This window comes from Ochotona princeps, chromosome 15, assembly GCF_030435755.1.
Source record: "Ochotona princeps isolate mOchPri1 chromosome 15, mOchPri1.hap1, whole genome shotgun sequence".
Taxonomy (NCBI): Eukaryota; Metazoa; Chordata; class Mammalia; order Lagomorpha; family Ochotonidae; genus Ochotona; species Ochotona princeps.
Window position 1 is genome coordinate 11,170,052 of NC_080846.1, and position 23,288 is coordinate 11,193,339.

At 44.0% G+C, this 23,288-nt stretch overlaps 1 protein-coding gene across 3 annotated transcripts in view; it reads right to left on the reverse strand.

Moving 5' to 3' along the window:
* Window positions 1-23,288, reverse strand: part of RFX4 (regulatory factor X4) — a 149,227-nt gene that overhangs the window by 43,536 nt on the left and 82,403 nt on the right. For all 3 annotated transcript variants that reach the window (XM_058673375.1, XM_058673374.1, XM_058673376.1), the window contains 4 exons: window positions 21,905-21,982; window positions 17,566-17,729; window positions 2,274-2,374; window positions 402-460 (listed from right to left, as the gene is read on the reverse strand). In XM_058673375.1, the coding sequence (XP_058529358.1) occupies window positions 402-460; window positions 2,274-2,374; window positions 17,566-17,729; window positions 21,905-21,982 (402 nt within the window). The remainder of the gene's footprint in view (window positions 1-401; window positions 461-2,273; window positions 2,375-17,565; window positions 17,730-21,904; window positions 21,983-23,288) is intronic.

The following is a 23,288-nucleotide window of genomic DNA, read 5'->3' on the forward strand; positions in this document are numbered from 1 at the left end:
CATAACAAATAACAAATCATCCTCTGGTTCAGTGGTTAAATAGGCGGGAGTGGTGGGATGGACTGCTGACATCTGCTAGTTGGACACACAAACAACTCTCTACAACAATTATCCTGCCCCAAATACCAATAAAGTGTGTGGCGGGGGGTGGGGCTGATCTTAAGGGAAACATAAAATTGTAGATCTAGAACATATTTGAAAAGTTCAGAACTGTTTCATGTTAGATATTATTTTGTATATGAGTTGAAACTGGTTATTAGCTTAATTTTTTTTTAATTTATCTGTAGAAATGAAAACATGGAGTGCCCTATTAAGCAAGCAGATAGGTTCTGTTTTTGCGGATTTGCCCCCATGTTCGCAGTGACTTAAAGTGGTGAATACACGTGGCAGAGGACAGCTACCTGGCAAAGATGATTTAGTGATGTTTGCCGTCTCAGAATTTGGGAAAACCTTCTCGACACTGCAAGAAGAAAAGAGACAGTTTGAAATATTTGCATGCTGATGAGGGTACCTGGTATTTTGAGGCCAATTTCAAAAAGTTCTGTTCTCATTTTGCCTCAGGTTGTCTGCGTGCCCAATCCCATTTGCATACCCCGACTGGCAAAACTTTGCGTTTGATTCTTTGTTCTCCCGCTTGGGCTTCCGCAGCCATTTCCTAATGGCGACATTTGGTGTACAGATTTCAGAATCACACACATGACACACTCACAGGTGCGAGGAGTGATGGCATCAATCAACCGTGAGTAAGAGGAATTATTTGCTTGTCTTTCATTTTGCTAATTGCAAGCTCAAACATTCTCCTCACAAATAATTGCCAAGAATCAAGTGGAAGCTTTGAAGAAGCCCCTTTAAAAAGTAGTGTGTCTAATAGGAAACCCCGATTGAACTTCAGTATTGTTGGGGACGGGGGAGGGGGTGGCTAGCAGATGCCTCTCAGATAGAACCCTGGCAGCACCTTGAACATGGCTTGGCATTCAAACCAAATGGTCTCCGTGCCCCATTCCGGATTCTTGGCGGGGCAGGGACGGGTTGCACAGTGATCACCGCTGACAGGAATACTCCTGTTTCTAATTCTGACCCTGTCAAGTGGGGAGATCTGTCTGTGGATGGGACTGGAAATCAGACAAGACATGTGCCTGACTAAGCCCCAGGTCTTTGTTTCCACACCTTGCATACTCCCGCAAGGCACTGCCAGGTCCTGCGGGGAAGCCCGTCTTCCTCCAGGCACACACAGGTGGCAGGCCCAGCACACCTCCTCGGAAGGACTTTGGAACGGGTTGGTTTCGTCCACATAATTAAAATGGGTGCAGGGCATTTTTCTCATTAATTTCTGAACTGGTCAAGAAATAGACATTTCGTTAGGATTATTCTAATCTGTACACAGAGCCAGCTTGGTTTGAAGGAAAAGGGTGTGGGGTGGAGGAATGGGCGGGGGAGGTGGGAGATGAACTTCTAATTTTCCAGGCCGATCAATCGTTAATCCTTCTCCTTAATTACTTTTTCTTTAACTTTGTGATGTGGAATTTAGTGCCCATGAAAAGAAAAGAACTGAGAGCCGTGAAATAAAGCAGGCTTTCTCAATGGGTGAGGGGCACCGCAGGCAGCCTCCAGGGGCCTCTGAAAGGGCTCAGCTTGGCCTGCAGAGAGGGAGAGAGGGTAATTTGATCACCTTCCTTTCCCTTGCTGGCACTTATTTGGGGCAGGATCGGGAGAGCTGTTTGCAAAATGGAACTTTGAGAAACCAATGTTTGAAAACTTGATTTTGCTTAAACATTGTTTGGTCTCTGGTTGGTAGCCTCAATCGAGCTGCACCTGAGTCTTCCCCAAGCCAGAAACCTGCTACCGGTTTTCCCCATGGAATTTGGCTTCATAATTAGACCGAGAGGACACGAAGCCCACGTGCTGCTCTCTGTCTCTGGCCACCACTGTCCTGTGGGCATGAGCTTCAAGAGCATCTCAGAGCGTGGAGGTCAGTTAACTTGCTGGACACTATTTCCTCTGTTGCAGGGGTGAATCAAATGAGACGAGTGATGATAATTAGAAACGGGCCTCTGACTAAGCAATCTAGCCATTCCTATCTCTGCCACTTAACACCTCTCTAAGCCAAATTCCTTCTCCTTGTGCCATCCACAGTAAACATTTTACCAGGAGTAAGTAAATGTTTGCATATAAAGTTCTTAACCTGTTGGCTTCTACTTTGTAGACCAACAGTGCCTAGCAGCTGCTGCTGTTAGCATTTCACTAACAAGTCTGCTCCCACCCTCAGTACTTACATTCGAACTTGATGTTGCGCAGGTTTTCTGGGAGGTCATGAAGGGCCACTTTCAGCCACTCATCCAGCTGCTTGGCAAACTTTCGAATCACCTGAGTTAAGCTAGAAAGAGAAATGATGCCTACTAAGTGCGTTGCCCTGTCCTCCCAATAGGTCTGCAAAGGGATCTAGGGCTCCTAAGTGGGTGCTGACTGCTGCCAGAAGGTGCCACTCATCACAGCAACCTCAGAGACAATGTGGGCAACACAAGTCGTGCAGAGAACTGGCGCGTCTGGGAAGGGATGGGGAGAGGTGCTAGGGTTCGGTGGGCTAGCATTGGCCCACGCCACGCAGCCACGGGGAAAGGCCTCATGCAGACTTGTTGGCACCCAAGACTCTTGCTGTAAGATGTGATGCCTTGTGAATGTGAGACGCCCCGTGTGAGAGGGTGAAGACAGTGGCACTTAGCACTTGGCCTCCCCTCCTTATGCCATCAAAACTCATTCTTGTTCAAGTCCTCAGGACAGGTAGGATCCCGTCTGCCGCATCCCACACAACTTGCCATTCTGTCGCTTTCAGCAACAAATGGAAAGGACAGCATATGTTTAAGTTGGCAAACACTTCTGATATGGGCTTTGAAAGCATGTTCAATTTGGGCACGGAAGGTGGGAGGGGGCCTGCTTGCTGGGCAGGGCAGGGAAGAAGGCAGTAAGCTGCAGCATCTGGAGTTGACAACACATCAAGCACCACTTTCAGGATCTCACCATGAAAATCATGTGCTCATGGCCCTACGTCAGGATTCCTCCTTGAAGACCCTCACCATTGCCAGCTACAAGGACTGCTCCCATGTTGATCACCCAAGCCATCCTTGCCTTCCTGGTTCAGTTGGCCACCCACTCTCTCCTCTCATACCATCACCACCTCCACCCTGTCAGGCCATCCTGCATCTTACATTTGCCTTTTCCACCACCAGCTCCAGCTGCCCCTGAGATCCGGGTACCTCTGATCCCCAACTTCCCCTTCCCCACCAATAAGTGGCATCATCTCCTTCTCAGAGAAGATGAACAGCAGAGGAAGAATGTGGTTGGCTCTGTGCTACCTGCAGAATCAGGAGTGGTGGTCCTCTTCCTGTCTTCTCAGGACTTGCTTGCTTGACTGTCCTTTCTCCTATCCATCCTCATTATTTTAATGCATCAATAATGTCTCATTTTTTAAAGTAATAATAAAGACTTATGCCCTTAACACTGTCTTCTCAAGCCACCTCCCTTTTCTCACTTCACAGACTCCTTCAGGGAGCTGCCCAGGCTGCTCATCTCCTTCTCTTCACCTCCCACTTCACACCTCATCTCACACCTGTCCCTGATCCTCAACAGGCCTCACTTAGACAGCACCCTCCAGGCTATCAAACCTGGCCAGTGGACTTATTTTGGTCCTCACCCTGGTTGATATTTTGGCAGCATTTAATTGCCTCATCCACATCCTCCCTTTGGAGACGCTGGCTTCCCGTGGTATCTGTGACCCCCTGACTCAGGCTGCCTCTCCACTGTCACAAACTTTCCAGTTCTTCAAGTCTTCCCAGGCTTCATTCCCATAAAGCTTCCTTCCTTCCCTGAGTGCTTGATCCACGCTTAGAGCTCAGTCACTGCCTGCACTAACTTTATGTCTTGGGCAGTGACAGAACCCCAGGCCAACGGCACAGATGACTCCTCCCGGCCCACCCCAGACTCTGCTTTCTTTCAAAGATATCTCTCAGTTTGCTTGAGTCAGGATCCAAGCGAGGTGTGGACATTGCATAAAGGATATAGCACTGCCTTCTTTTGCTTCATTTTACCTTCCATTTCCTACTGTGTGTGTTCCTGGTAAACTAGCTCCCACATCTGAAGACTTGATGCAGTTCAGTGACAATTTTTCAGGCAAGCAAACTGCACAAGTTGTCCTTGTTGCACCACATCATGAGGCTTATAGGGTCTGGCTTTTCTTCCTCTAGTGTATCTGGATGCAGTCATTATTCTGGACTACTGCAGAATTTTCCCCCAAGTTGTCTCTTGAGAGCACCCATTTATCTTGCCAGGTCAAGCTACCATCACCCCTCACCTGGGCTATGACATTAGCTTCCTACCCACTGGCCCTGCCAGCTTAACCCATCACCCACATTGGCTTTCCAAAGTGATTCTGATGTCACTCTCTGATTAAAACTCCTCAGTGAGTTCACACTGTGCATAGGATTAAAAATCTAAATTCTTCCCACAGCCCCGAATAGCTCAAATCCTCTTCCTTCTCCATCCCCTTCTTGCACATTTTCTCTCCTTTGCATTTTAGCATCAGTGGCCTCTGCCTGGGTCTCACTTCCTCTCAGGATCTTTGCCCCCTGGCATTCTTTCAGGCAAGTGCATTTTTCCCATTATTACATCCCACCCATCTGAGCTCAGACTAGATTTACTACCATATAAAAACCTTCTCTGAAGCCCCCCCCTCAAATGGGCAGAAGCCATTATTGCTCTTGAAAGTTCTGCGGTTGTGACAACCTGTAATGATGCATTCAGCTGTAGGATTGTCTCATTAATGGACACCTTCTCTTTCAGCCTAAACTGTGTGCTCCATGCCACAGTGTGGACTAAGTCCCCTTTCTTTATCACTATTAGAACCTCAGTACCCAGCTTGGTGCCAAACACATGGTTGCCATATTTGAAATGCTAAATAAGTGACACGAATGAAAAGCATCCATCCCCAGGTGGACAGACCTCAGCTGTATTACCCACAAAATCCTGCCCAAGCTTTGCTCCCACCCCACCATGATTATTTCTGGCCACAGTCCCTTCAGGGCCTGCCCCTGCCCCATTCCACTCCCACAGCATGGCTCCTCTCTCGCCAGTGCTCCGGGCCCTTGCTACCTCATCAGGAACTTGGCACCTGCTGTTGCCTTGGCCTGGAATGTTCCTGCCCCCAGAGAATGGCCTGACTCCCTCCCTTACCAACTTCGCTTACACTTGATTCAAATGTGGACCAAGATATTTCAAATCTGGGTGTCTCCACTCTCTTGGATCCTTCCCTGTCACAACACTCCTATCCTACCATCATGGGTGCTGACCATTATGGGTTTATAGATGGAACAGGATCATGGAGCGTGTTCAACTCAGACACAGAAAACCACAGGGCTTGTTACAGCAGATTAGGCAGAGCAAAAGAGAACTCTGCCCCCAAACCAACCCAAAAAGACTAATCAGCACAAAGTCTCAAAAGAGTATAGTACAGGTCCAAGGGTGCAGCAAGAACACTGAGAAAAAAAACCTAGGGGCTGCAGTTTTGGTACCTTGTGTCAAACCACTGCCTGCAATTCCAGCATCCCATGTGAACACCAGTTTGAGTTCTGGCTGCTCCATTTGCAACCCAGTTCTCTGATAATGCCCCTAGCAAGGCAACAAGAAGATGGCTCAAACCTTTTGGGTCCTTGTTATTCATATAGGAGACATCGAGTGCCAGGCTCCTGGCTTTGGCATGGCCCAGCCTTAGCTGTTACGGCCATTTGAAGGAATGAACCAGCAGATGCAAGATCTTTGTCTCTCCCCCTAACTCTTTTTTTTTTTTTTAATAAAGCAAACATTTATTAAACTATAATAAAAACATTTGATCAAATTACAAAACCTGAGCAAGAAAAACAAACGGCACATGCTTAACTGTAGTTGACATTCAAATAAAATTTACATTCCCAAAATATTATACAGTAATTAGAAAATACCAGCCAAAGTAATATTAGGATACTTTTATGTGCGATCTCAACAAATTTGAGATATTATTCTATTCAAAACCAGGTGGTCCCAACTAGAAACTATTATGCTCAGCAAAATGAGTCAATTACAAAAGAATAAATACCATATATTCTCTCTCATATAAGAAAGCCAACATGGAAAGGTAGAGTTCATCAAGTGCCCATGGAGTTCTGATCTAAATATAGATTGCTGCAAATCAGGTCCCACGGCAAGAGATGACTGAAAATTCTCTGTTCTAGGCATGTTGGCATTTCATGGATGAAGTAACAGCAGAGTATATTTAGCATGTTGTGAACATGAATATGGCAAATTGGCATGCTGGCGTGGATGTGGGGAAAAAGGTACCCTCCTTCACTGCTGGTGGGAGTGTAGGCTAGTACAATCATTGTGGAAATCCATATGGAGAGTGCTTGGAAAATTGCAAATAAACCTGCCATATGACCCAGCAATCCCGCTCTTAGGAATATACCCAACAGAAGTGAAATCTGCATACGAGAAGGGGATCTGTAATCCTATATATACATAAAAATAAATTATCTTCAATAATAAAAAAATTTTAAACAAAGAACTTAAAAAAACATATAGCCTAAATATAAGATACCTCAAAAGAATTAGCATCTGGTGGTAGACTGAAGGTAACCAAAGCAACACCAAATTCCAAACCTAATGAATTGCTGAAGAGACTTCAGAGCCCACAAGAGGAAGCATGTCCATTTCCAGACATAAACACCGTTTACCTCAGATGCCACTGTTCTACACAATTTTGCAGTAATTAAAAATGACAAGGCACATAGGAAATAAAAAAAGGGTGTCCTGTCGAGAAACCAAGCAATCAATATAATGAGACTATCCAACAGAATTAAAAATTACTATGATTAATATTAATATGGCTCTAATGGAAACGGTAAACAGTAAGCATGAGCAGCTAAGGAATTTCAGCAGGACACAAAAACCATCAAAAAATAACCCAATGAGATGGAAGAAATGCAAATAAAAACAAAATATGGTGCCAGAGATGAAGAATGCCTGTGGCAGCCTCGGTACCAGCACTGATGGGTCCGAGGAAAGAATCAGACTCCTCCGGGTCTCCCATGCAGGTGCAGTGTCCCAAGGACTTGGGCTGTCCTCCTGCGCCTTCCCAGGCCACAAACAGGCTAATACTCTTCCTGTGGTTATCTCTTAAAAGGTCCTGGCATGACTTAACATTGTCAAATTGGGGAAAAAATTTCAACATGAGTGTTGGTGGGACAAACCATAGCATACATCCAATAACTTATACAATATTGTGATTATTTTTGCTTTAGGTTATTACCTTTTAGAATAGCTAAAGATGGGGAAAATAACATTTTATGCCTAGCTTCGTCATGATTCCTGACCTTTTCTGTGTAAATGTGTCATAATCCTTAGCCCACAGAATTTACTCTGACATATCTCATATTACAGGACTGGTGGCAGTGAATTTCAGTTTCTGAATGTGTAGAAATGTTGATTTCTCACTTTAGTTTTTACTTTTTCAAATTTATCTGAAAGGGAGAGACAGAGAGAGATGTGTCTTCCATCCAGTGGTCCACTCCCCCAGATGGCTAGAGCAGCCTCGCTGAAGCCATGAACCAGGATCTTCATTCTCCATCCCCACGTGGTGTAATGGCTCAGTTAGCTCCAATGGCTCAATCCTCCCCTTGCAATGCACCAGTATCCATGGGTGGACACCGATTTGTGTCCCTGCTGCTCCACTTCCCATCTAGCTCTCTGCTTGTGGCCTGGGAAAGCAGTCGAGGACAGCCCAAAGCCTTGGGACTCTGCACCCACAAGTGAGACCCAGAGGAAGCTTCTGGCTCCTGGCTTTGGATTGACTCATCTCCAGCCATTGTAGCCATTTGGGGAGTGAGCCAGTGGATGGAAGATCTCTCTCTTTGGCTCTCCTTCTTTCTGTAAATCTGACTTTCCAATAAAAATAAATCTTTAAAATAAAACATTCCCCTTGGTGTTTAGTCTCTTTCTGACTCACCTGTTTACCACTCTTTCACCTGCTCCCACCAAGTGAGCCTGTCTCCCTCCCATAAGGCACTCACCAGAAGCCAAGAAGTTGAACTCCAGAATTACTAGCCATATAAACCTTTTTTCTTTATAAAGCAACCAACCTCAAGCATTCCATCATAGCAACATAAAATAGAATAACTAAAAGTAAAATTACAAAAATAGCACCAAAAAATGGGGTGAAAAAATGAGATTATACTATTCTAAGAGTCTTACACTACTTGTGAAGCAATACAATAGTATTTGGTACAGTGTACTAACTAATTAAAGATATATAAAGCCAAGACAACCACTAAAAGTTTAAGTGAAGTATATATAACAAGCCAATCATGGAGGCAAATGAAATGATAAAAAAGAATTAACCTGGGGTGGGTAAGATGCTGGTTGGGATGCTCACATCAGAGTATCTGGATTCAAGTCCTGACTCTACTCCCAATCCTAGCTTCCTACTAATGTACACATTGGGAAGGCAACAAGTCATAGCTCAAGTACTTGGCTCCTGGCACCCATGTGGGAGACTCAGATTGAGTTCCTGGACCCCTGGCTTTGGCCTGGACCATTGCAGACATTCGGGGGAGTGCAATAGCAAATAAACAGTGTTTTTCATCTGCCTCAGAAATAATTTTTTTTAAAGACTGTTAAAGATTTATTTGAAAAGCACAGTGACAGAAAGAGATACTGATTTTCCACTTGCTGGCTCATTATCCAAATGGTCACAAGAGCCAGGGCTGGACAAGGCCAAAGCCAGGAGCTCAGAACTCCATTCGAGTCTCCCACAATCGATGGCAGGGGCCCAAGTACTTGAGCCATTATTTGCTGCCTCCAGGATGCTCCCTGAATGAGAAGCACAGTGGCCAGGACTGGGACCAGCTCTCTGAAATGGGACACCAGTGTTGCAAGTGGGGACTTAACCCAACGTGTCCCAATACCAGCTCTAACATGAAGTATATTTAAAAAAAAAATAAATAATAATAATACCAACTCAGGAACAAATAAAGCACAAAAGGAAGGCAAGCCCATTAAAACTCATAGTGGGCAAGATGCAAGATTTTAATACAACTATATGTTTAATTGCATTCAATATAAAGGTTTAGATAAAGCAACTCAAAAGAAAAATTTCAGATTGAACGAAAATTGGCTAGAAGACATATATTGCAAATACAAAGAGTAAAAAAGTAGAAAAAGATGTCATGTGAATGCTGATTTTAAGAAGATGCTAAGAAACTATCATATCCAGATACAAGAAGCCCAAAGACCAAAAAGGCACAACAATCTTAATTTGTATGTATTTAATAAAAAAGCTTCAAAATATATGAAGAAAAAACTGACTGGCAAATCCACTATTTTGAGAATATCTCCATTTCTCTCAGCTAACATAAATGGATAGAAAACCAGTAAGGGCAAAGAAAAGCCTAAGAACACTTTCAATTTACTTGCTCTAATTGACTTTTACAGAACATTTCACCAAATGATAGCTGAACAGACAGCCCTTTCCAGTACACACAGGACATTCACCAACACACACTGTAATCTGGGCCATAAAGTAGTTTCACTAAACTTAAAGAACTGATAAATATGATATGGTTAATCTGACAACAGAGGAATTAAACTATAAGTCCATAACAGAAGAATATCTTGACAATCTCAAATATCTGGAAATTAAACAAAACACTTCTACATAACTTTTGGGTCAAAGAGAAGATTACAAGCAGAAAATATTTTAATAAATTAATATAAAAATCATATCAAAATTTATGGGGTGCAGCTAAGTAGGAATTAGAGGAAATTTATGACAATAAATTCTTCTAAAGTGTCATTTAATACTTTTAAAAAATATTTATTTCTTATTTTAAAGGCAGAATTACATAGAGAAGGACAGATACAGAAATCTTCAATCTGCTGGTTCATTTCCCAAATGGCTACCAAGGAATCCATTGGGTGAGTTTAACACTGTCTCACAATTCAACCTCAACACACATAAACCAGTTATGAATAACTGGAAATGGGGGTTTTAAAAACAGTATTGCAGAGTGGAGGTAGGTAAGGGGTTTGGTGCAGAAAGGTTTGAGGCACATCTTGGGACATCTGCGTCGTCAATGGGAATGTCGGGTTTGAGTATCAGCTCTGCCTCCAAGTCTAGCTTCCTGCTAATGGGCACCCTGGGAGGTGTCAGCCAATTGCTGCAGTACCTGTACCTTTGCCACCCACATGACAGGCCCAGATTGAGCTTCTGGGGGCTCTGGGATTCTGCCAGCCCCAGCCCCAGGTGTTACAGGCATCTGGGGAGTGAATCAGTGATGGGAGAGCTATATCTGTTTGTCTCTGTCTCTCTGCGTTTAAAGCTTTATTTATTTTTATTGGAAAGTCAGATATAAAGAGAGGAGGAGAGACAGAGAGGAAGACCTTCCATCCACTGATTCACTCCCCAGGTGGCTACAACAGCCATAGCTGAGCCAATCTGAAGCCAGGAGATTCTTCCAGGTCTGTCACACGGGTGCAGAGTCCCAAGGCCTTGGGCCATTGTCAACTGCTTTCCCAGGCCACAAGCAGGGAGCAGCATGGGAAGTGGGACTGCCACTACACGAACTGGCACCCATATGGGATCCCGGCAAGTGCAAGGTGAGGACTTAAGCCACTAGGCTACTACCATACCGGGCGCAAAACTTTTTTTTGTTTAATGTAAGTATTGAGGACAGATGTTTGGCACACATGTTAACATGCTGTGTGGGACACGTACATTTCCTGTTGGAATATCTGGATTTGCATCCTGGCTCCACTTAGTCCAGCTTCCTTCTAACGTCGGGGAGGAGGACAAGGGTGGGCAGGGTAGGAGCAGCAGGTGGTAGTTGAAACACTTGGGTCCCTCCAATCCATACAGGAGACCCGGCTGGCCCAGCTCTGGCTGCTATGGGCACTTGAGGAATAAACTAGCAAATGTGAGAGTGATTTTTCTCTTTCTCCTCTTTTGAACAAAATAAAAAAAATTTAAAATGACATTGCAATAGCACCCAAACCATGACATACTTAAGATTTCAATCCAGAAAAATACAAGCAATATTTGTAGGCTAAAAACTACAAAAACACCATGAAGGAAACCAAAGAATATCTGAATAAACAGTAAAGATATATCATGTTCATGGATTGGAAGACTCAATATTATAAAATTTTATCCATACAGTCATCAATCAAAATCCCAAATGACTTTTAAAAATCTATGAAATTAAGACACAAAAGCAAGGGAACTGTTAAGCTAGGGAGCTTTTTCAAAGAACAAATGCAGAAGTTTTACTCTATTTGACTTTAACTGTGAAGCCCTTAATAATCCAGACAGTGTGGGATTGCTGACAGGGAGGCACAAGGATGAATGGAGCAGAATTGAGAGTCCATAAACAGACTCATTTATGACCAATTAGTTTTCTGTAAGAGCTCCAATAAATAGAGTAGAATAAAGGTTAGTCTTCTTTAAGATTTATTAATTTTTATTGAAAAGTCAGATATACAGAGAGGAGGAGAGCCAGAGAAGGAAGATCTTCCATCTGTTGAGTCACTCCCCAAGAGGCCACAATGGCCGGAGTTGAGCTAATCCAAAACCAGGAGCCAGGAGCTTCCTCCGGGTCTCCCAGGCAGGTGCAGGGTCCCAAGGCTTTGGGCCATCCTCAACTGCCTTCTCAGGCCACAAGCAGGGAGCTGGATGGGAAGTAGGGCCTCTGGGACATGAATCAGCACCCATTTAGGAAACTGGTGCATGCAAGATGAGGACTTTAGCCACTAAGCTACCTCACCAGGCTCAAAAGGTTAGTCTTGAGGTTGGTATTACATCACAAGTGATTCAGCTACCACTTACAAAACTGGCATCCTATTTTGGAGCACCAGCTTAAGTCCCAGTTGTACTTCCAGCCTAACTGCCTGCTAATGCTCCTAGGAAAGCAGCAAAATATAACCCATGTGCTTAGTTCCCTGCCACCCATGTTGGAGACCTAGACAGCATTCCTGGCTCTTGGCTTTGGCCGAGCCCTGCCCTCGCCATTGTGGTTTTGGGAGGTAAACTGATGGGTCAAAGATCTTTGTCTCTAAGAATGTGTATGTATTTATGTTTCTTCCTCTCTCTGTTGCTCTGCCTTTCAAATAAATAAATCTGTAAAACAATGAACAATATTGGACTTTTACAGCAATGGTGCTTGGATATTTGGACCTCTGTATGCAAAAATAAGAATTAACCTTGAATCCTATGCCTCATGCTATTTTTTTTAAAGATTTATTTATTTTATTACAAAGTCAGATATACAGAGAGGAGGAGAGACAGAGAGGAAGATCTTCTGTCTGATGATTCACTCCCCAAGTGAGCCGCAATGGCCGGTGCGCGCTATTTTTTTTTTTAAGATTTATTTTATTTTTATTACAAAGTCAGACATACTGAGAGGAGGAGAGATAGAGAGGAAGTGGAGCTTCCGGGATTAGAACCAGCAGCCATATGGGATCAAGGCGAGGACCTTAGCCACTAGGCCACACTGACGAGCCCAGGTGCGTGCTATTTTTAAAGCTAGAAAAATGAATCAATGGAAGGTAAAATGAAAAGCTAAAAGAACTATAAAATACAAAAGTGTAAAACTTGTAGATGAAAACATAAAACATTTTTGTCATTTTTCATGACAACAAATTATTAAATAGAACATCAAAAGAAAAATTCATAAGAGACAATATTAAAAAATTATGTTATTCAAAATAAGATCAGTTCTGCAAATGATTGTAATAATAAAATACTGGGGGAAATACTTTCAAAACACATCTTCTATAGTGAACTTGTATCTATATTAGAAATTCAGTAATGAAAAAAAAAAGACATCACAAACCCCCCCCAAAAGACAAAAGAGTTGCACAACTATTTCACTAAAAAATACTTGTGGATTGGAAATAAGAACCTGAAAGATGCTTAGCAATGTTAACTATTTAAAATGCAAATTAAAATGTATTGATCTATTCCTACACATTTTTAGAATGCCAAAATGAATGAACCAGCAAAATCTGAGAACACCCATTAAATACTCAGTCTTTTATCACAAAGCAATAAGAATTAAAATAACGTAACCATAAAACAATAGCCCCTAACACACAGAAAATTTTAAATGATCTTTTTAAATTCTTGAGACCAGAAGGGGCTCTGGATAAAACTTTCAAAATATCAGGAAAATAATAGCATTAAAATATTGTATATCAGTATGTATAGGACACAGCTGAAATAGTGTTCAAAGAAAAGTTTGAGTTTGAAACCCTTGTGTTAATAAAAATGAGTGAAAAAAATCAAATTAAGCATCTTTATTTTGGTTAGTTTTTTTTAATGCTTATTTCTTGGCTATTGATCAAAGCTGAACACGGGAAACTCTCAAATGTTTGCTAAATAAATCCATAATAGAATAAACCTAAGGAAAACGAAAGAATAAGTTAATAGTGTTTGTGATGTATGCATTAGGAAAAAATTCAAAGAATCGCACTGGTGTGAATGTCTAGCTTTTCCCTTAAGAGCCCAAACAAAAAGGAAAAGAAGTGACAGAACGCACAGCTACAGCAACTAATATAGAGTGAAGACAAAATAATCACAGAGGACATTCAGTGAGCCTACCAACCCACTTGGCTCAACACTACTAAAATCAATTTAAAAGATATGAAAGAACAGGCAATTTTCTAGGAAAGTATAATCTGCCAAAATTTAAAGATAAAAAATCTAAACTGGCCAATTACTCTGGGGAAAAAAATGGAGGAAAAATGTTAAACCACAACAAAATCACAGACCTAAATACTTTCATCCTATGTAAATTTCAAAAGCAAATAATTCTAATGCTATTTAATGTTTTCAGAGCTTACGAACAAAGAAGGAAACTTCCAGATGTCTTCTGAAAGAAATGTAACATTTATATCAACAAATAACAAAAATTGGACACTGACAATCAAATGGTATTCAATCTCAATTTTTGAGATTTTTTTTGATGCAGAAATTCTTAGTAAAACACCAACAAATAAAACCCTACAGCCCATTAAAGAAAAAAATAAATGTTATTCCTAAGCAGAATGTATTCTAAGAAGGCAAAAACAGCTTGAGGTTAGGAGATTGATACTGCAATCATTTACAATTTCTCAACAAAAATTCTTCATAAGATGTATATGCTTAATTAAGATAGCCATTCCTTAGCATGATAAAATAGATCATCTTGCCCAAAAGTTATTGTTGTGTTCAGTGGGTAAACATTAGATGGATTCCCATTAGAATCTTAACATGTTCTCAAAATTTAGGCCAATATAATTAGACAAGAGAAGTGAGAGGCATACAAATCAGACAATCAAAGCAAGATTATGTTTGTTTCTAAACCAGAAAAATCTGACAGGATTTTTAAAAATGGATGCAGTGGTAAGGCAATTAAACCTAATATGATTAAGTCCAAGTATCAAATGCCAATATCAATATCTTTTACATACTCATATAAACAACCACTGTTAACAAACACAATAGTAATGATTTTAAAATATCGAATAATAAATCTAATCACAAATGCATGAGAGTTTTATATATATAGATATATATATATGTTAAAAGGCAAGTGTGACTTTCCTAGGAACCACAACAGAAGAAAGAATACACGAGAAAGCAAACTATGGCTAAGTTTAGGAGTTTTCAATGTCACCAAGATGTAATTCTCCATAAACTGCTCATAAATGTAGTGAAAACTCCCCAAATATACAAGGAGCTTCAAAAAGTTCACAGAGTGGCAAGTGTTGTGGCACAGTGCGTTAATCTACTACTTACAGTGCCAACATACTTAATGGGCACCAGTTTGCGTTCTGGCTACACAACTTGCTATACAACTTCCTGCTAATGTTTCTAACAAAGTAACAGGAGATGGCCCAAATGCTTGGGCCCATGCATCCACATAGAAGACTTGTAAGAAGCTCATGTCTCCTGATTTCAGACTCGCCCAGTTCCAGCTGTTGTGGCCACTTGGGGAGTGAACTAGCATATGGAAGACTCTGTCTCTCCCTCTCTCTGTAATTTTGCCTTTAAAATAAATAAGTAAATCATAAGGGGGTGAGAGCTTCCAGGCATTTTAATTTGTTTTCCACAAAATGTTTTAAGCCTCTTCATGTGTATAAACATATATGTATACATAGCTATTCCTGGTATTTAAATAGTAAGATCATGCTAAAATGTGCATGCTGAAAAATAAGTGTCAGGACAGTAAAATTCTACAAAAGGAAAGTGCTGATGAGCAGCTAGCCCTACTAGATATTTGGATGCTTAAAACTTAAAACGGAGAGCTGCTGGAACATAACTAGATGGAAATACAAACGAGAGAACAGGAAGTTCATCAATAGCCACAAGTACGTCTGAGATGGATGGCACGACCGAGGAAGCATGTCATATTTGGAAACAAAATGTAAGCATTCATATGTGGTATTGGGACAACGGGGCTGCAGGAAGAGGTGCTCTTTATAGCTTATGTCGAGGGAATCTCAAATTGAGCAGAATCATCGAGACACACATTATACCACAAAGTGACTGAGACCAGCTATGGTAAAACTACAACTGCAGTCGGAAAGACTTAGAATACGAAATCAAGGGGCCATGAAAATCAGACCCATAAGTTCAAACAGCAATGTATTTTCCATATGACAAAGACAAAACACCAAGAGAGAAGATTTGCAACTCTTAACATGAATTGTTAATCTCTAATAAATAAAGTCCTTGGGCCCGGCGGCGTGGCCTAGCGGCTTAAGTCCTCGCCTTCAAAGCCCCGGGATCCCATATGGGCGCCGGTTCTGATCCCGGCAGCTCCACTTCCCATCCAGCTCCCTGCTTGTGGCCTGGGAAAGCAGTCGAGGACGGCCCAGTGCATTGGGACACTGTACCCATGTGGGAGACCCGGAAGAGGTTCCAGGTTCCCGGCTTCGGATCGGCGCATCGGCCTGTTGCGGCTCACTTGGGGAGTGAATCATCGGACGGAAGATCTTCCTCTCTGTCTCTCCTCCTCTCTGTATATCTGACTTTGTAATAAAATAAATAAATCTTTAAAATAAATAAATAAATAAATAAATAAATAAATAAATAAATTCCTTTAAAATCAATGATAAACCAAACACCAAAAAAGAAAATTAGATAAAGATTAGGAACAGAGCTCACAGGAGGAAAAATATAAATAACTGGTAAGTATGACTATGAAGAGAGAATCAGCTTCATTTTTAAGTGCATATTAAAACTTCACTCAGAAATGCATAAGTCATATATCCTTGAACCATTTATTCAGGTCTCTAGAAATTAGCTTATCTTGCATATATACTCCATGTGGCAGGATAAACAATAGACCCTAAAATCCACCCAGAACCACAAGGGCAATCTTATTTGCAAAAAGAGTCTCTGCAGATACGACTCACATAAAAACCTCTAGGAGCCAACATTGTGGGTAATGGGTTAAGCCACTGCCTGCAATGCTGGCAACCTGTATCGACACCAGTTCAAGTGCAGGCTGCCTTCAGATCCAGCTCTCTGCTAATGCGTCTGGGAAAGCAACGGACAATGGTCCAAATGCTGGGGTCTCTGCCCCCATAGGAGACCCAGAGGAAGCTCTTGGCTGCTGGCTTCCCTCTGGCCTGGCCCTCGCCACTGTAACCATTTGGGAAGGGAACCAGCATTGAAACCTCTCTCTCTGGCCCCCACCCCCAACTCTGCTTTTGGAATAAATTTTTTTAAAGACTTCGGTTGAGATGAACCTAGATTAATCAAGCCCTAAATCCAATGGCAAGTGTTCCTAGAAACAGCAGAACAGGAAAAGGCAGACACATAGGGTAGAGCGGTGTGTCTCCAAGTCAGAGAGCACCAAAGCTGCTGGCAGCCACCAGAAACTTAGGGACAGGCATGGACCTGACAGCCTCCTAAGAGGACAGCTCTGCCAACACCTTGATTCCAGACTTCTGGCTTATTTACAAGGCACAAGTGGTAAGGTGTGGACAGGCGTACAGGAGCCCGTAGGAGACTCTGCAGCAACCTGGGGCTTAGAGTGTGCCCGAGGAGGAGAGGGGCGGCCTGGCTAGGAGCAGAGGCCTGTGGAGGGACGTGGCCAGCCCCACAGGAGCTCATGGGGAGAGTCCGTCTCCTGATCACACTGTCCTCCCTCCTTCCTAGCACCATGGCCAAGATTCAGCTGTTGGCTATTGGTTGGTGCCACTACTTTGGTTAGAAACAGGAAAGACTGTGCTAGGCAGACTTTGGACGAGTGCATTGCACATTGGATTCCATCTGATGCTCTGGGAAGGGGTCGGGTGTCTGGGGAGCAGGAGAGAGGGAATGTAGTTCCAAATCTAACCACTTGATTCAAAGAACATCAATCAGCTCTAAGGGGCCATGCCCAATGGTCCTTATAAGGGAGACCTCTGGGCAGTGTGTGGTTAAGAGCTATAAAGGAGAAGCAGGAACAAGCAGTGCTTGGGGAGCAACCACAGTGAGAGGATGGGTATTGGGGTGCCCACCTGTCAGGTAGTGCCTGCAGCACGGTGGGCATCAGCACCCCGGAGATGGCCTTGTAGAGGATGGAGTCACATACACCGACGATGTTCACCACAGTGGAGGAGCCCAGCACAGGCAGCATGTGGGGCGGCATCCCTTGCCAAAAGTGCAGCAGGAAGCTCTGAACCTGGATTGACCCACACAGAAAAGAACCATGAGGTTACAGGGAGGGCTCTCCCCACCGAGCTCTGGGACCCCCCACCCAGGCCAGCCTAGTCTTGCAGAGCTGCTAGCTACTCCTCCACCCTCTGCCCCAGCCCTCCCTTTAGTGGCACACACCACTGCAGCTTGGCTGGGCCTAGCAGCCCTGGATGTTCCCCTTGACTTAAGTCATTCCCCCTGCACATTCAAGAGCCATGTGCACCACCAGCCCTTGCAGCCGGGGTCTCCTCTTCCTGCAAAAGGAGTGGCACATTATCCCTTGAGTGCCTTCAGCGCTGACATGTGGCTTCAGCTGTTCAAAGCCAGGCAGCTGGAGCAGAATCCTCACTCTTTTTGAGCCAGATCTTTTGGAAGGGAAAGATGAGGGAGTTGCAGGTGAGAGGAATGGGGCTAAAAGGAAGAGTATGTGTCACACATATGATTGTTCTGGGTCAAACTGGTGTGCCAACAGCTAGGGAAAGTACAAAGGACTTCTCACATCCAGACTCTGCCAGTTTCCCCCAAAAGTCCCGGCCAGGTGGTGCTAGTGTGGGATGCTGGGTGGTGACAGCTGGACAGTTAGCTTCACATGGCCCATGAGGTCTGTGTGGTGTGGACGTTGCAACCATCAATACAGAGCAGGAATGCAGTGGGCACTCCAAGATTCCTAGGAACGTGATGGTACCAGCATCTCAAGCCATGTTGCTCATGAACAACTGGCAGAGGGAACATCCAAAGCGGAGAACCCAGAGCAGGATGGGGGGATGGTCAGGTGGGAAAAAGCAAGGGAACAATAAGGCTGGGTAACTCGTGAACCTAATAACATCCATGAGCATCTGGACTCAGCTAGCACTGAGTGAGGAGCAGCCCACCTTGAAGCCAGGGAACTCACCAAATTTTCCTAAATTCTAAAAGGCCTGGCTTGGTTTCAACAGGTGGGCACTCTTCAACCCTGCGGGTATCATCGTCCACATATCCCTGATTCCCCAAACCCATCCTGACCCAGTGTGGGAGGTAATCTCATTCCTCCAGCATCATATCTTGGAGCTGATATTGCCATTGTCATGAGTTTCTCTTTTCGAGGGGCTGCTGTTGGCCAGGTATTGTACCATGGTCCTCTGAATACTCACACGGCAACAGCAGCTGAGAGTCATGCCTGCGAGGCACAGATGCTAACTGTGAAAACTGGAAGCAGGTCAGGGATGGATGAGCCTGCATTTGCCGGCCTTCCCCGACAGTGCTTCAGGGTCTCCCCTGTGAGTAGGGGCTGTTCTCTGCTGGCCAGGCTGCCTGGGGGAGGTGGAGCTCTGCCCAGACTGCAGCTGGTGACCCCAGCTCAGCCACTTGTAGACACACTCCCCAAATGCCCACAGCTTGCTTGGCCTTCCCGGAGGAAGCGCTGGGTGGGATGGGGAGAAAGGCATGCCCCTCCGACTTCCCAAGGGCAGGGAATGGTAAATGCCAAAACATGTGATCCCAGTGTGCAGGAGGTCAGGCCTGTGTGTTGTGAGATAGAATTCCGTTTATTCCATGAGGATAAAAAAATAGAACGTGTCCATGTGGATTGAAAATGAAAAAAATCTGGATGAGTGAAGACTGACTACCAGAGTGTTCGGTCTTAAGTCCCTCCCCAACTGGGAAAGGAACATTTCCAAGCCTTGATTTTCTTATCTGTGAAATGGGAATTTACTGCATTGGCTTTGGTAAAGATTCCTAAAAAGTGTTTGTTATAGTGCTCAGACCATCGAAGATAATGAAAAGGGCACAGCTGCTGCTGCTATTGTTGCTATGGTTACTATTACATAATAATTTTGATTATGGAGGACTAAAACTGATAGGCCCAAGGAACCAGTGTGCTGCCCTGAATGAGACAGCTTTCTAAGTTTCTGAGTATCACCAGCCTGCATTCGTACTGTCCCTGTCCATGACCTTGCTCATTGAGACACCTCCTTGCCCAGGCTTTAGCTCTTAGCCGAGGTGCTGGTTCTCCAGGGGACCTTCTGCTGTCCCTTGGTCCCTTCAGCTTGTACCCGAGCATTGGCCTCGGGTCCCATCCCAGTCCTCTCTGCCTGCTCTCCTGAGTTAGAAGCTCTGCCAAGCTGGTACAGCCTGGACTCATTTGCCTTCCTTAGCTGCCTTCTCATGCAGCCATACCCTGTTTTAAGATGAGCAGCCAATTTCTTGCAGATATTCTGGAAAAGATCAGCTGCTGTGTAGGGTAAAACAAATCTGGGGCGAATCAAGTGTCTTTAGCAGGCGTTTGTCTATTTTCAGTCTGTTCAAGCTGCACGGGGCTCTGCTCGATCCTGCTTTCCTGAGCAGTTTGTGTAGGCGGTGAATCATCCACATTTGACCTCTCATCCTACTCTCTACAGCTGAGATTCTTTGATGTCCAGTGGCACTGGTTCCTCTGGGTGAGAAGGAAAAGGAAAGCAGGAAAGGGATCTAAAGCTAACATTGAGGAGCCGAGGTGGGACAGATGCGGCTTCTGTCCGGAAGGTGTAACTGTCAGGCCTTTGTGGGTCTGAAGGGTGAGGAGGGAGAGAAGGGAATATCGAGACTTGAGTCTTGATCAACTGACAATGTCAACCTGAATCTTGAGAAGAATAGCTCTGGGATCTGAGTGAAGAGCTCTGATTGGCTGTGTTAAACATGGCGTCAACGGCATCTGGAGCTTACTGAGGAGTAAACCTAGCGGAGTGACTAGCCTGCATCTAGTGGAGACAATGTGTATGGCTGTAAACTGCCTGGCATCAGGTAAGCATTTAACAAACGGACACTTCTTAGAAGAGAGGATTCTGAGAACTCTCCTTACTCCTTGCAAGCATAAGTGGTGAAATAATCAGAGATAAATGATTATGTTTCCTGGGTTACTGTCACAAGCTTTGCTGTTAGTAATTGTGGAAGAAGGGGGAGCTGCCCCGTTGCAGGTCTGATCCTCCTTCTGTAGTGGTGTAGGCTGTCATCCCTGAGAGGCCACGCTCCCCAGCCCCTGCTGGCTGCAACAGGATGGGACCAGATCTTACCTATCACACAGGGTAATGCATGTTATTTCTAAGTTGTCAGGGTCCCTGTGGTCTTGTTCCCCATTCATCAGCTGCTTGAGGGCAGGATGGAGCCACAAGATGGAAGCAACAGTTCCCTGAACCAGCTTAGCATCCAGCCTTCCAACCATGGCATCCACACTGGATTGAGCCATCAGAGCAAAGTAAGGTCTGGTTGCCGCTAGTGTGGATTGAACCAATCATGGCTCGGACTTTGCCTTGGTCTTTGGGGTCTGCAGGATGTAAGGCACAGCCAAACCTCTACAATGCTGTCTCAAGTACTTTGGAGTACTTCAAAGGGCGTTTGAGAGAGCTGGTGGATAAACGCCGAGAGAAGGAAGAAGGTATTCTTTATCAACACAGTGCTGTCCCTTTAGAAGTTGTATCCGTGAGCTCATGTGGCAGCAAGTACAGTGGGAGGGAGAGCATTTGAGCCTTCACCTTTATAGCATTCCACCTCTCACACCGTTTCCCCCCTCAACACACACAAGGAAGTGCTAGGATCTTTTCTACCAGTAACTACTGGTTTTATAGTCACTTTAGCGGTCATATCAGTCTTCTCTCAAGTTGAACACCACATTAATCCTTCCTCATTTCCTCCTCTCTAGTCCTTAACTATAATGTTTTCAAATTAAGAAAGGAGATGGATTCTTAACATTTTGCATTTACAGGTGGCCCTACTGGTAGGGAAACATGGATTAGACCTTGAGAATGGAAGGTAATCTGTTCCAAGTGCAGAGGCCTCAGGGATAGATGGAATCCAAAAACACAGGAGAGTTTTGCTTCAGTTTCTCTGAATTTTTACTTCTGAGTGTAATGATGATATCCTGGCAGAATGGTCTTTGTCATTTGCCGCTAGGGCAGGATGTCTTCTGCTAGTTAAATCAAGGAAAAGGCCATGCCCGGCCCTATCCACACACAAGACCCATAATGTGAGAATGAGAATAATCATCGGACCTACTTTGTAGAATTATTTTGAGGGGTTAAGTGAGCTAACAGGACGTCAAGGAGTCCCAAATGCCAGGCCTCGCACCTAGGCGCAGCTCAGGAATTAGGAGCTAGTGTTAATTAGGTATTTTAGTACAGAGTATTCACAGCTCGACACTTGTTGACCTACCTCATCAAAGTTGGCTCTTATTACAGTGTCCAGTATTCTCTGACAGTGTGTTCTGTACATCATAATAAAGGTAGAGACCTGTGGGGGCAGTGGAGGAGCAACAACAAAGGCACACGTTAATACACATTGCTGCCACTCTGCCGATTCCAACTGTTACGTCACTGTCTTTCCCTATTGGGAGAATGGAAGTCACTCAACATCTATTCATCCTGCAAGACCCAGTGAGGCTGATTTTCACTTGGGGCGGTGGCAGTGGAGGGGTTCTGTGCCCCTCTGCTCACACAGCGTCTGTTAAGTGTAACACGGTGCCCTCACTCTTGGCACAGAAAGCCTTGGTTTCTTCACTCTGCCCCCACTCTCCTGGTTTCTTCACTCTGCCCCCACTCTCCACCTTCTGAGGCTGGGGGCTCTAGGAAAATAAAAATGGCGTTATGGTTAACACTCGTGTATCCTGTCCCTGGCACAGTGTCTGGCACACAGAAATCAATAAGGCTTATTGAACTGATTTCTGTTTGTTGGAGAAGAGACAAGTGTTTCTACTAAAACCACAATAAGACACTTAAAAATTTCAGGACTTTGTTTAGGGGAAAAAATCATCTTTGTGGATCCCTATCCACTTCTTAGGTTTTAAAACATTCTGTACAGATATAAGTTCATCTTCTTTGTTTCAGAACATGCATTCATAGGAATTTGTTTTATGCAAGCATCCATCTCCCCACCTGATGGTAAGTTTTCTGTAAGCAGGACTGTGTCCCAGCCTCCACTGTAACCCAGCTCCTGGAGTGATCCGCAGACAGCACACTCTCCATACCTGTTAGAGCACTGCTTGGCATCAAGACAGGTGCTTTAGAGATGTGCTCCTCCATTTTTTTCCCCCAGTAACTTGCTCCAAATACTCTAAATCAAAACTATCTGATTCACTGCATCTGTAAAATCATCTTTTTCTATGAGACTATTATTTCACCAAACAATCTGCCGCACACAGGGAAATGAACTGTATCCAGGGGGTTGGTGGCTCTTCCCTTGTGACAGGAGACAGCTGTGCACGCAGGCAGATTTGCAGATAGAGAGCTGGATGACAGAGTTGGACAGACAGATCAACTTTCACACTGTAGAATAGGTTGGAGTTTGCAGAGAAGTTGTACAGGGAGTTCCCATATCTCTTATACACAGTTACCCTTCTTGCTAACGGCTGATATTTGTATGGTACATTTGGTACAATTAATAAACCAATACTGCTGCAGTATTACTGACCACAGTCCATGCTTGCTTTAGATGTCTATAGCTTTAAGTGGACTGCTGTGCAGTCATAGCATCTGCATGTGTGAGGCTGGGCACAGGGGTCCCGCCCCCCACCCCGCCACTGTTGCGAGTCGCCTCAGAT